The 12698-nt window shown below is 36.5% G+C and overlaps 1 protein-coding gene across 3 annotated transcripts in view; it reads left to right on the forward strand.

The window, feature by feature from the left end:
* Exoc4 (exocyst complex component 4) overlaps positions 1-12698 on the forward strand; it is a 691471-nt gene that overhangs the window by 19247 nt on the left and 659526 nt on the right. For all 3 annotated transcript variants that reach the window (XM_013021696.1, XM_013021697.1, XM_013021698.1), the window contains exon 2: positions 2278-2467. In XM_013021696.1, coding sequence (XP_012877150.1) covers positions 2278-2467 — 190 coding nt within the window. The remainder of the gene's footprint in view (positions 1-2277; positions 2468-12698) is intronic.

Consider the following 12698-nt stretch of genomic DNA (forward strand, 5'->3'; position numbering starts at 1 on the left):
CTCCAACACTGCAGTAGTTTAAAACATCATCTGTGAACAGACTCACTTGGGTTTAAATCTCTGTTCTATCCTTGCACTTATTGTGTGAGGTAGGTGGGGCAAGTTAATTTAACCTCTTCAGTCTCAGCAAAAAAAGGGGAAGGGAAAGAATGCAGGACTGCTCCAAAGGGATTATACATACATTTTATAAAACATTCAGCACAGCTGGTTCTTGGCAGCTAGTAAGCCTCTCTAAATATTAGAGGCTATTATTGTATTTTATTATCCTTACTGCCTTCATTTTCTTTAATTTATAAAAAAAGACTTTATAGTTTTGTATTCAAATTTTCAAAATGTAAGTATTTTTAATGAAAGAAAATTGCTATTTATTCCAGGTTATATGAAGAGGATAGATTTCTAGTGTGGAGCAAACCTGGCACACAATGTTCCTTATATAAATGTTTTCTCTGAAAATAAAAACAGGAGCAAAAATCCCCTATGGACTCAATTTACTCTCTAATCTTCATTTTAGTAACCCTTTCTATTTCCTAAATAACTCCTAATGACCCAGTAATGTCTTGCAGTGACAGCTGATACTACAGAAGGTATCCACAGTGGGCCTGACATTTTCCTTAATGGTAATGCTACCTAGTTAAGGTAAACAATGTGAGATACTTGGCAGGTTTCCTTTCACAAATGGTAGTAGAGAGAGGAAATTATGAAAAGCATTGCAAATATGGCAGACAGACACAATATAAGTTTGGAGACCTGTTAAAAGAGGAAATGATAGACTTAATGTTGAGGAACCTTTGGGACAGTTGATAAATAGCACTTTTTTGATTGTATTTTACTTTAGATGAACAGCCTGGAAGATTTCAGATTTAAAGAGCAAAGTTATATATTATTAAAACAACAAGAAGACATGCTAAGCTATTCTGTATCCAAATATTACTTGTAATCCTGGTAGCTCTGTCTAGTTTTTTCTAAAATTCTGATTTTGGTTTACTTTAGTAGTCAGCTATTTGCATGGTATTATTCTCTACCTGAAAATAACCTCAGTTATTCTGGTTTAGGATCACCAGTTTACGAACACGGAAGCAGGATCTGACACAGAGAAGCCCTTAATTTAAGTCTTGTAGATTTTAGTGATAATTGTTTTCCTGAGTTTGTCACACTGTCCTTGGTAGCTTTTACATTTTTATTCATTGCGTACCTCTTACTCATGATTTCATGCAATACATGGTCTCTTGGCATTCCTAACACTTTTTGCAAAATTCATTTTGGAAGTTAGATTGAATGCAAAGGCTGGCCCCTTGAATTCCTTTCTAAATTGAAAACGTAGTTTTATGTATTGTGTGGCACATGAATTAAGATCTTGTGGTGTGACTGACAGTTTGGAGAAGACTGTTGTACAGTATTTTGCTTGCTAATATCAAGAGGTGTATACATGATTGATTTGCTGACAGTCCATCTCCGAAAGCAGTTCTAATGATGGACTTATAATTGATTGCATCCATCACTGAGAGCCTAAAATTCACCCCCTCCAAATTAAAAAAGATAAATGAAATAAACTAGACTGAATGTATAAGCTGACAAATCTGAGGGAATTTAATGAAACTCTAAATTACCCCAGTCAACAGATAAGAGGAAAAGGTTTCTGTTACTGATTATAATACTAAATTAAAAAAAATTACCCAAGAAAAATAATAGAAGAAACAAAATCTGTGGCCCATGTATCAAACTAAGTAATTGAAATATTTTTAATAAGTATCTCATTCCCTCATTATCGTTGATTCATATCAATCTTGTTAGTGCTATTTGAAGAATAGTAAATGCAGTCTGTCTTGTAGCATAGCTTAGTTTATTGCTGTTGTAACAGATTTTAGAATAAATATGACCTTATTTGCAGGCTGCTAAAGTCTTTGTATCAAATTCAGGTCATTTGGATGAGCTCTTTGGAAGGTCATTCCTTAGTGTATGAGTGATTTTTCAATTGGAACACTTGCAGCTACCTATAAAAGAAAGTTATATAAACAATGTATTCATTAACTTCCCTAACAAGAAGTCTTGAGGTGAGGCAGCTTCAAACCTGGCCCCTTCAATGGTCCCATGAGGTAGTTTCAATAGCTTGGCAATTCTCTTGGCTATTCCTTCCACAACTGTAAGATGACTGAGTAGCTCAGCTTTGTTTAACAACATCCAGGATTGGGGGAAAGGCACCTTTTTCTGTTACTTTTCTGAGTTACCTTTCTTTTACTTATTAAGTTTTCTTAGCTCTATTTATTCTCTCTCCTCCAGGACTCTGTCTACCAGTGATGATGTTGAAGACAGAGAAAATGAGAAGGGTCGCCTTGAAGAAGCCTATGAGAAATGTGACCGTGACCTAGATGAGCTGATTGTGCAGCACTATACAGAATTGACAACAGCCATTCGCACCTACCAGAGCATCACAGAGCGCATCACTAACTCCCGCAATAAAATCAAACAGGTAAGCCTGTGATACCTCCCATTAGTACAGGTGTGGTGGCTTGGAGAGGTGTCACAGTGACTAGTGGTTCTTAGTGTTGGCTTTACAATGACGGTTTCAAGAGTTTTGCAGGTATCTAGAAAGCCAGGCTGAGGAAGACCACAGAGAGCACCCTGGGCGGGGCCTTTCTCATCACTGAAGAGTGAAATAGGATAAGGCAAACAATCTCAATTTGAGAAACGCGGACAAGAATCTGAACCAAAGAGAAGAGCTCCTTAAGACTCCAGAGCCTCTAATTAGAGTATAGCAAATGTAGTTAATGTGTGCACATTCCACCTTTTTTTATTGTTAACAAGTGTTGGTGGATTGCTGTAATTGAATTTTTAAAAAATCTCTTTCAATATATTTTTTAACGTTTTTGCAGTCTTAACTTTGAGTATGTAACTGAATTTGAAGTTGGTTGTGATTTCTCTGCAGTCGGTATTTTTTCTGTGAAGAAAATCTTATAAATTACTTAGATCTAATATAAACATTTCATACTATGAAAGGGAATTCAAAATATGAAGTACTTCATATCATGAAATGTTTATGAAAACAAATTCTTTTTTTTTTTATCTTGGGGTCTGAACTCAGGGCCTGGGCACTGTTCTTGAACTTCTTTACTGAAGGCTAGCACTTTACTACTTTGAGCCATAACTCTACTTCCAGTTTTCCAGGGGTTAATTGGACATAAGAGTCTCATGGACTTTACTAACCGGCTGGCTTTGAATTGCTATCCTCAGATTTCAGCCTTTTGAGTAGCTAGGATTACTGGCGTGAGCCACCAATGCCTGGCTAATATTCTTGAATATGATGCTTTAGTTGTGCTGAACTGGTTTTAATTTTTATTTTGTTTTGAGGTTGTTTGTTTTCTGTCTCTGTCTTTTACTCTTTTTCTCCTTTTCCTTTTTTTTGCCTCTTTTCTTTTTTCTTTCCTTCTTCCTTGCTCCCTCTTTCTCTCAGCTCCTCCTTTCCTTTTGTTGTAAGCCCTTGAAAAGCTCATGGTTACTGCATATCTGGCCTTTAGTACATAAAGGATAAACTGGGCTTGTAAGAGGTATTTTTATATTTGGCCAGGGAGATGAACTGAGCAAAAATGGCTTATATACCGTCACATCGCAGTTATGTGTCTCTTGGCTGTGTATTTTGAGTACTACTCCTTTAATTCTTTTTTGTACTATTTGATAAGCTGCAATAATTGCCACTTAGAAATACAGATTCTTTGCCAGGCATAATTGTGTCTTTAGGCTCAATAAATTTAGAATTTGAGTTCTGTTCTCTGACTTCTAAAGCTTTTGCTGCCGGGGATTTTCATTCATTTTTTTAAGGCAGCACACTTTTTTTTTCCTTTAAAAAATACTCCCTTAAAAAAAAATACTCCCTTTTAAAAACATTAGATGGGGCAATGTTCTCTGCTTACTTGGGATTGAACCGAAAGATCCAGATCAACACGCTTAGTTCCCTACTCAGCACACAGTAATTGCCTCTCAGGTAGCTCTGGAGGATGATGGGCTTCACAGACCATAATATAAAACTTACTGCCCTTGCTATCAGCAAATTGAGCACGCTGGCCTGAGCCTACTTAGAAATGGGTGTGCATATGTCATTCTCCCATGTTCTATTTCCTGGTATCTTCACCTTATATTGTGATTTTGTAAGTAGATACACAAACTATCTTTCTTTGAACACTATTGATATATTACTATCATGTATCTGCCACTAGGAATCCAGTTCTAGAATTAGTAAGCTTTTAACCTTTTTTTTTGTGCAATATTCTGACCTCTTTACATTTAAAAAATAACTGGGAATTTTTGAAAGGAATACTTTAATTCTTAGCCTTTGCAAGTGGTGAGTTCATCCTATGGATTTATCTGTGACATTGGGTAAAGCTATAGATCAGTTGCTCTAGATTTAAAGTAAACTGTAGTCCATTGTGACCCAATATAGTAAGCTCAAGAGGGGTCAGAAAATGAATGTATGGAGCTGCTGACCTCTGGCTTTGCCTCAGGTAATCACAGCAAGGGTGAAGGACCTTTTGGTATTTGTGTTTTTTGATTAGTTTGGCTGAGTGAAAGGACTTTGTCCTAATCTCAAGGGGAGCACCAGGAGTGATTTCTGCTTTGCTCCCTACCACTCTGAGTCGATAGCATCTTTGCTGCAAACAAAGAGGGTTCGCCTGGTACTGGTACTGAAAAAGAAAGCCACTTCTTGAGGATTGTGCATTTGGTTTAGCAGCCACAGCCTTTTTACTATCCTTATTTTCAGTATGCTGGGGTTGTGAGCAAAAGAAAACAAACAAAAGAAACCTTTATTCTATCAGACCGTTTGTCAAGAAAGTAAATGTCACCTAATTCAGTATTATGAATTAGCTTCAGTTGGGAAGAGAAAGGGTGAAAGCTCTTTGCAAAAAAGCCTTTAATAATTGATTAATAGGAAGAGAAACATGATGGAGAAAAATGAAAGTGAATTTGTTTTTATTGCATAATTTGACAGTTTGTACCATGAAAGTCCATTTCTTATCACCAAGGAAACACTGATGTTTCCTCAGTGATCTTTACTTGTCATTTTTGGTTTTTAATTATGCTTTGGGTTATACACCAAGTGTAGGCATATATTTTTCTAAAGTAAATAGCTGGATGATTCAGTCATCATTAAGCTCCATTAGACTAGAGCCAAATAAGATGTTAAGAATGCTGAAATCTGAGTTAAGTTTCTTTCTGTGTTCTACCACATCCAGTAAGTATTTGTCAAGTGGGAGCGCTGTGCCTGGTTCTGTTTTAGGCACTGGTGCCATGAAGTGAAAGATACTAACTTCAGTTCTCATGGACCATCCAGCAGTACAGGAACAGATGGAAAAACAGGTAGCACTCATCAGCATTTACGTAGTCTGTATAGCTGGAGCGTAGTAGTTTTTATTCTAATCAGGAGAGACAGACTGTAAACTAATAGATAAGAAACTAGATGGAATAAAAAATGGTAGGAAGTGCTATGGGGAAGAAAAGCAAGCAAGAGAGACTAAGGATCTGTTATGTTAACTAGATTGGTCAGGGAAGGCCAGTAGAACAAGGAAGACACTAAAAAGAATGGATATCAGATGCAAAGATCCTGAGGCAGTAGCATGCTTGGAAGTTAGGGAGAGCCAATGGAAAGGCCAGTGAGATTGGGGTAAAGTGAGGAATAGGGAGAGTCTGGAGAGTGACAGGAAAGAGATTTGAGAGTTAGTACTTGAGATGGCCTCAAGGGGCTAGGTCTTGTGTATGAGGGATCTTATAGATCACTGGGAAGACTGGTTTTAACTCTCAGTAGGATGGGAAAGCATTGTAAGGCTGTGTGTGTAGAAATGCCATAATAAAACAAAGGAGGAGGCAACAATGCTTGGTAAGACTCATTACCTTGCCCATGTAATTGTAACCCCTCTGTACAGTATTTTCACAATAAAAAAAATTCTCAAAAAAATGCCATAATAAGAGTATGAGCTTAATAAGGCCACTCTAGCTGATGATCTAGGAATAGTTTTAATGGGGGGGGGGGACAAAGTAGGTAAAGATCAGTTCATATTCATGCATCACCATAGAAGTGTTACACTTCCTGGTCTTTATTAGCAAAATTAACTGCATAAAGGGATTTTATTATGATATGTATACATATGCATATAATGTACTTTGATCAAATTCACACTCTTTCTTAACTCTACTTCTTTCTCATCTTTTTAAAGAGTTTTTGTGGATTTTATCATGCCATTTTCACAAACGTGCATACACGCATATATGGGGAGGGAGGATAGAGAGAGAGTAAGCGAGAGAGAGAGAGATATTTTATAATATTTATCACTTTCTCCTGCTGGTGTGCTCCTGAAAGCTTTTCTTTGAAAATCATGGGAAATGATTACTTTATATTTTTTTAAGGTTTAGCTTCTGCAATTCCATCCATTTTTCTGAAAATAACATCATTTTATTCGTGTTTATGGCTGAATAACATGTCATTGTCCATATGTGACACATTTTCTTTATCCATTCAGTGGTTGTTGGGGACCTAGTCTGGTTTCCTACCCTGTGTATTGTGCTACAGTGACCATGAGTGTACAGGTAGCTCTCTTAGAAGTTGCTTTACATTCCTTTGGTTATCATATGGTAGTTCTGTTTATATTTTTTGAGGAACCTGAATGGCTGAACTAATTTACATTTATACCAACAGGGTTCCTTTCTCTACCCTCATCCTTACCAGCACTTATTGTTTTTTTCTTGATGATTTTCATCCTAACAACGGTAGTTGAAATCTTCTTGTTGTTTTGATTTGCATTTCCTTTATGGCTAAGGACATTGAAGATTTATTCATGTCTCTTGCATTTATCTACCTTGTCTGACTTTGAATTTTGATCTTCAGATCTCAGCCTTCTGAGTAGTTAGTATTACAGGTGTTAGCCACTGGCACCTGGCTTTATACTGCCATTTTTGACATCATTTTCGTACACTTATGTTATATTGACAGAACCTGTGTCTGGAGAATAAATGTAAGCTATAATATAGTATTTATCCTAGTTGGCTAGGGCCATTTGAATTTTTTTTTAAGATTAAAAATATGCAAATGAAAATAATGGATGGACGATCAGGTCAAGTAATGTGGGTAAGAAAAGAAAAATATTTGTGTGGTTCCATTACTTTTGAGTGTAGTATAAAATGGTAAAATAGGATATTATTGCACTAGGAAACCTCATAATTTGTAGATTATTGTAGAGGTGGACAATATAGATGATGTGTATTGGTATTTGAACTTGAGTTTTTCTTTGATGTACTAGGTAGACAAGATGAGCTCAGCCTAAATTTCTTAAAAGATAATAACCTAATACTTTTAATAGAGGAGTAGGGTTGGCTGAAAGGAAGGCACAGACTTGGCTCTGTTGTGATATATGTACAAAACTTTTAACATTTCACCCCATTTTTGCCTGTTTCATCTCTGAAACTCATTTTTTTTTTTTTTTGCCCATAACTAGAAATAACTACTTCAGGTGAAGTTGTTAGGTCTTAATTATTCATTCCTTAGCATTTACCTAAAATAACTTTTGGCTTTTATATAAAAGTGTACCTTGAAAGGTAGAATTAAAATGAAAAATAGTCTTAATTAATATAAAGAATGTCATAGTAGAACACTGTGGTCTTTGTAGGAAATTATTTACAGCCTGTATATGAAATGAATTTTCTAGCTGCTTATATGAGAAAGGGAAGAAAGCCTCAGGTTTTTAGAAATGGATGTACCAACCAGTGGACAATAATGAGATGCCGTAATTTATTTTTTATTTTTATTTATTTTTTGGTCTGGTCATGGGGCCTGAACTCTGGGCCTGGGTGCCGTCCCTCAGCTCTTCAGCACAAGGCTAGCGCTCAACCACTTGAGCCACAGTGCCACTTCAGGCTTTTTTCTTTTTGCTTATGTGGTGCTGAGGAATCGAACCCAGGGCCTCAGGCATGCAAGGCAAGCACTCTACCACTGAGCCACATTCCCAGCCCCGAGATACCATAATTTAATAGCTGGACACTAGTCTGGAGTCCATTAATGTTGTCTTAAAAATCATGAGATAATTGTAATTTATTTATTTATTTTTTGGTCTGTTGTGGGGCTTGAACTCTGGGCCTGGGCGCTGTCCCTCAGCTCTTCAGCTCAAGGCGAGCACTCTACCACTTGAGCCACAGCACCACTTCTGGTTTTTCTGGTGGTTTATTGGAGATAAGAGTCTCACAGACTTTCCTGTATGGACTGACTTTGAACCTCGATCCTCAGATCTCAGCCTCCTGAGTAGCTAGGATTATAGGCTTGAGTCACTGGCACCCAGCGATAATTGTACTATTAAGTTAATGGTTTCTTCATTTGTATACTGAGTCCACACTCTGAAAGGCATTGCCCTTGGATTGGGTTGAGGGAAGATTCTCAGAGAATTTAAGACTTTATATTGGCAGCTAAAACCAAACAAAACCAAATAAAACCTAAGGTTGAGGAAAACATGCCAAAAAAATAATTTAAAAATGGTTTGTAATTCCGAAGGCCTTTTAAACAGTAGGGCATGTTTCTAGTCATTTCCTATGAAACTCTTTGCAAAACACTCAGTTGGACACTTGTGGCAGGCAAATACATGTGACAGCACTTGTATGCAGGTTTTCTTTCACCACCAACAACAAAAAAAGAGGAAAAAGATATAACAATATTTTATACGATTAAAATAATCATAGCGACATTAATTTTCAATGACTATCTCTTGCTAATACGGAACTTTTCAGGATCATTCTGTTCTCCCAGTACAATAAGCTGTGTGTACATTTGTGTTTTATTAAAGATAATATTCAGCCTTAAAAAGGAGGCACTTCTCGCCTGTTTATTTCTCCTTGGTCTAGATTCAGTGCTTTTCTTTTATGACTTAGGGTTTATGGCCTTTCAGCATTTCCTCCGGGCCTGTATTTAGCAGACACTTTGAAATGTGTCTCTGCTCCTCTTTGGAGAAAGCTAAGGCAATACTGCTTACAAGCTATAGTTGTAAAAATCTCTGCCTTCTGTATCATTTATCATTCTTTTCTACTATGGCTTCTTGGGCCCTGTCTTCCTTGACTTCTTTTATTTTCTTTTTTTTTTTTTTTAATTTTTTTCATTTTATCAGTTGTGGGGCCTGAACTCTGGGCCTGGGTGCTGTTCCTCAGCTCTTCAGCTCAAGGCTAGCATCTTACCACTTGAGCCACAGCACTACTTCTGTTTTTTTTTCTGTTTTTGTGGTGCTGAGGAATCAAACCTCATGCATGCAAGACAAGCACTGTACCACTGAGCCACCTTCCCAGCCCATGACTTCTTCTTTGCTAAAGCTCTGTAATTAGGGTGACTTTCAGTGCCTGTATATTGAGATGGAAATTCCTTGTATTGTTGAACAGGTGAGTAGGAGCAGATGTGAAGGTACTACAATTCAGAGGAAGTAAAGGCTATTTGTCTCTTAATATGATGTCATAGTTTAAGAGCTTGACTTTGATGAGTTTGTTTTTAGGGATGGAACAGAGAGTCATGTTAATTTTACGATCTGAATTATCCTTCTAAATTAAATAAATAGAATGGAAGTACTGTCATTGCATTTATGAGAGTAAATGTATCTTTCTCTTATTCTTTTTCCCCCTCTGCCATTAAAAAACTTTATGAATTTTTATTTGAAATTTTGTTAATTAACAAAAGCATATAGCTATATAGCATGAAACACGGCTTTTAGAAAAATTTATACATCATAGAATGCTTACATAGCAGCTAAATCACTCTAATGTATTTGTTTCCTTATATATTTTCTATTTCTTATCTCTTAGTAATATTTAAATGTACCATACTTTTTTTTTTGGTCATGATCCTGGGGCTTAAACTCTGGGCCTGGGACAGTCCCTGGGCTTTTTGTGTTCAAGACTAGCATTCTGCCACTTGAGCCACAGTTGCACTTTTGGCTTTTTTGCTGTTTAATTGGAGATGAGTTTCATGGACTTTTCTGCTCCGGCTGGCTTTGAACCGCAACCTTCAGATTTCAGTTTACAGAGTACCTAGAATTACAGGCGTGAGTCACTGGTGTCTGGCTACCATATATTCTTATTCACTTTAGTCCATATGTTCTGCAATGTTTTTTCTCAAAGCTATTTCTCTTATTAATCTTAACTTGTATTCTTTGACCAACATTTCTCTAGTTCTGTCCCTCCGTAACTACCATTTTATATTCTCTGACATTTTATTTTCTTCTGTTGATAACCACTTTAGATTAATTCTCTATTTAGGCTATTGAGGATAGGACTGCAGTGGACATGGGAGAGCAGCTGTCTCTTTGACATACAGATACATTTCCTTTGGATATCCAGACATTTCTCAATTTATGATAGGGTTACATCCTGATACTCCCATCATAAATTGAAAACACCAGAAATGGACTCATTTCATACATCCTGTCAAGCATCCTAGCTTAGCAATGCAGTGTACTAGAAGGATCTGGTGTTTCCCTTTGTGATTAGGTGCAATGAGAGCTGCCGCTCACTGCTGCTGAGCAGCATCTTCAGAGACTATCAAACAGCATATTGTTAGCCCCGGAAATGATCGAAGTGATATGATTTGGAGTATGATTTCTATTGAATGTGTACAACAACTTCCTCCCTACTATGAGGTTACGATGGCCATTGTCTGTATACTCAGTAGTGGGATTACTGGGTTGTATAATAATACTATTTTAATATTTTCCATAATTCCTGTATCCCTATTTTTATTGATGTATAAATTACATATAATATTATGAACATATTATATAGTGCAGTTCAGTAATTTTGGTGAATGTATATATCCTTGAATGTTTTACCATCATAGGGAGTCTTTACCTAGGGAGTTTTACCTAGGGAGTTCTTTTACCTACTGAGTTCTTTTACCTAGGGAGTTTTTCCTAGGGAGTTCTTTCCTCCATTTTTTTTTTTTTTTTGAGAAAGAGTCTTGCTACATACCACATGTTGGCCTCTCATTTGGGACCCTCCTGCCTCAGCCTCCTTCATGCTGAAACTAAGGGATTCACTTCTGTACCTGGCCTCTTCCTGCTCTTTACCTGCAATGACGTCTCTTCCATAGCCTGCTCAAGTAATGACTGATTTGGATTCTAATGTCATGAGTATCTAGCTTCTTTTACTCAGCATAGTATTTCTGCGATTCCTTGTTTCTTTTCTGTTGTTGACACAATCTCCCAAGTTTTAGAATAACATTTCATAATTGTGGCTTTTAATAAAAAATTATAAAACCCCAGGGAAATTTAGTAATAAAAATTGTTGTAGCTTCTCCTGTCTGCAACTTTGTTATCTCAGTTTAGGGAATAATTTTGATGATGTTCATTTCCTCCATAGCCTATGCCAATGTATCCTCCACAAAAAAATTCTACCTTACTTTTACTTTGCTTTTCTGTAGTGAGCAAAAATAAGAAGTGAGCTTACTTCCTTATGCTAGTGTGAAATTCCATAATTGTCATTTGCCAGTCATACAAGAGTTAGCCAAGTTTTACTGAAATTTTGTAAGTTTATCTGTTGTTTCCTTGATCAACAGCCTAGTTGGGTGTTGTATGACATAAAATTTAGTTTTAGCTGTTTTCATAGTAACCATACACAGAGGGAAATGCTGAGAATTATAGTACTGAGATGATAGAAGTACAATACTAGAAAACAAATTCTAACAGATTTTAACTAAGATTTAAAATGTAAGGGGGTAAGGGGAGGATGGGAAAAAAATAAAATGTATTAAATTTAGTAGCTGAATTCTTGACCTAGAGATCAGTAACTCCACTGGGAACTAGGAATGTTCTTGAGAGATAGACTTAAAGTCCAATAAATCACAGATGATGATAAAAACCAGGATTTCCTTATCTCGTGCTACTCTTACTTCCAATTCAAATAATTCAGAGAAACTGTCTTTTATTGTTTTAGTTTTTCCCTCCAAGTATTCCCTTTCTCTCTCCTACCTCCCTCCACTACAAGTACTGGAATATGAAGTTAGGGCCTTACGCCTGCTTAGCTTTTTCTGCTCAATGCTGGTACACCTCCACTTCTGGCTTTTTACTGGTTAATTGGAGATAAGAGTTTTGCAGATTTGTCTGCCCAGATTGTCTTATTTAATATTTATTGTTCAAAATGCACAGAAAAAATACCTCTTACTTTGAAATAACTCTGAATGTGCCCTTTTTAGGTAATTGGGTTATTTTTGTTGTAGTTAGTTGAGAAAAGTGCTCTGATCTTTTCTTATCAACTTTTCCTAGAGGTCTAGAGCTAGAAGCATAGACCAAATGGTTTGTCAGTTGACTAGGACATGTGCAAGGAGGACTGGGGGAAAGAATAATAGCATTATACTTTCAGAGCTATAGTTCCTGTTTTAGATGTACTAACTTTTATGTGAAGCTTTATATTTGGAGCTTTATATTTATTAAATATTTATGTGAAATGCTTTATATACTTAGTAATTATTTGTAGGCCCACTCAAAGGTATGTTAGGAACAAGTTTCTTATTTCATGGGAGAGAAAATACAGGCACAGAGAGGTAGAGATGTATTTAAGGGAGTCAGTGCCAGAAACAAAATTAGAATTTTGGGAGCAGACCAAGGAAGGGAAGAAAATGGGGATGGGAATTAGGACTGTTACATACAGTAGGGCCAATGAAGAATGCTAAGCAAATTGTAGATTTAGGCTGGTAAGAT

The sequence above is a fragment of the Dipodomys ordii genome, unplaced genomic scaffold, assembly GCF_000151885.1.
Source record: "Dipodomys ordii isolate 6190 unplaced genomic scaffold, Dord_2.0 Scaffold56, whole genome shotgun sequence".
Taxonomy (NCBI): Eukaryota; Metazoa; Chordata; class Mammalia; order Rodentia; family Heteromyidae; genus Dipodomys; species Dipodomys ordii.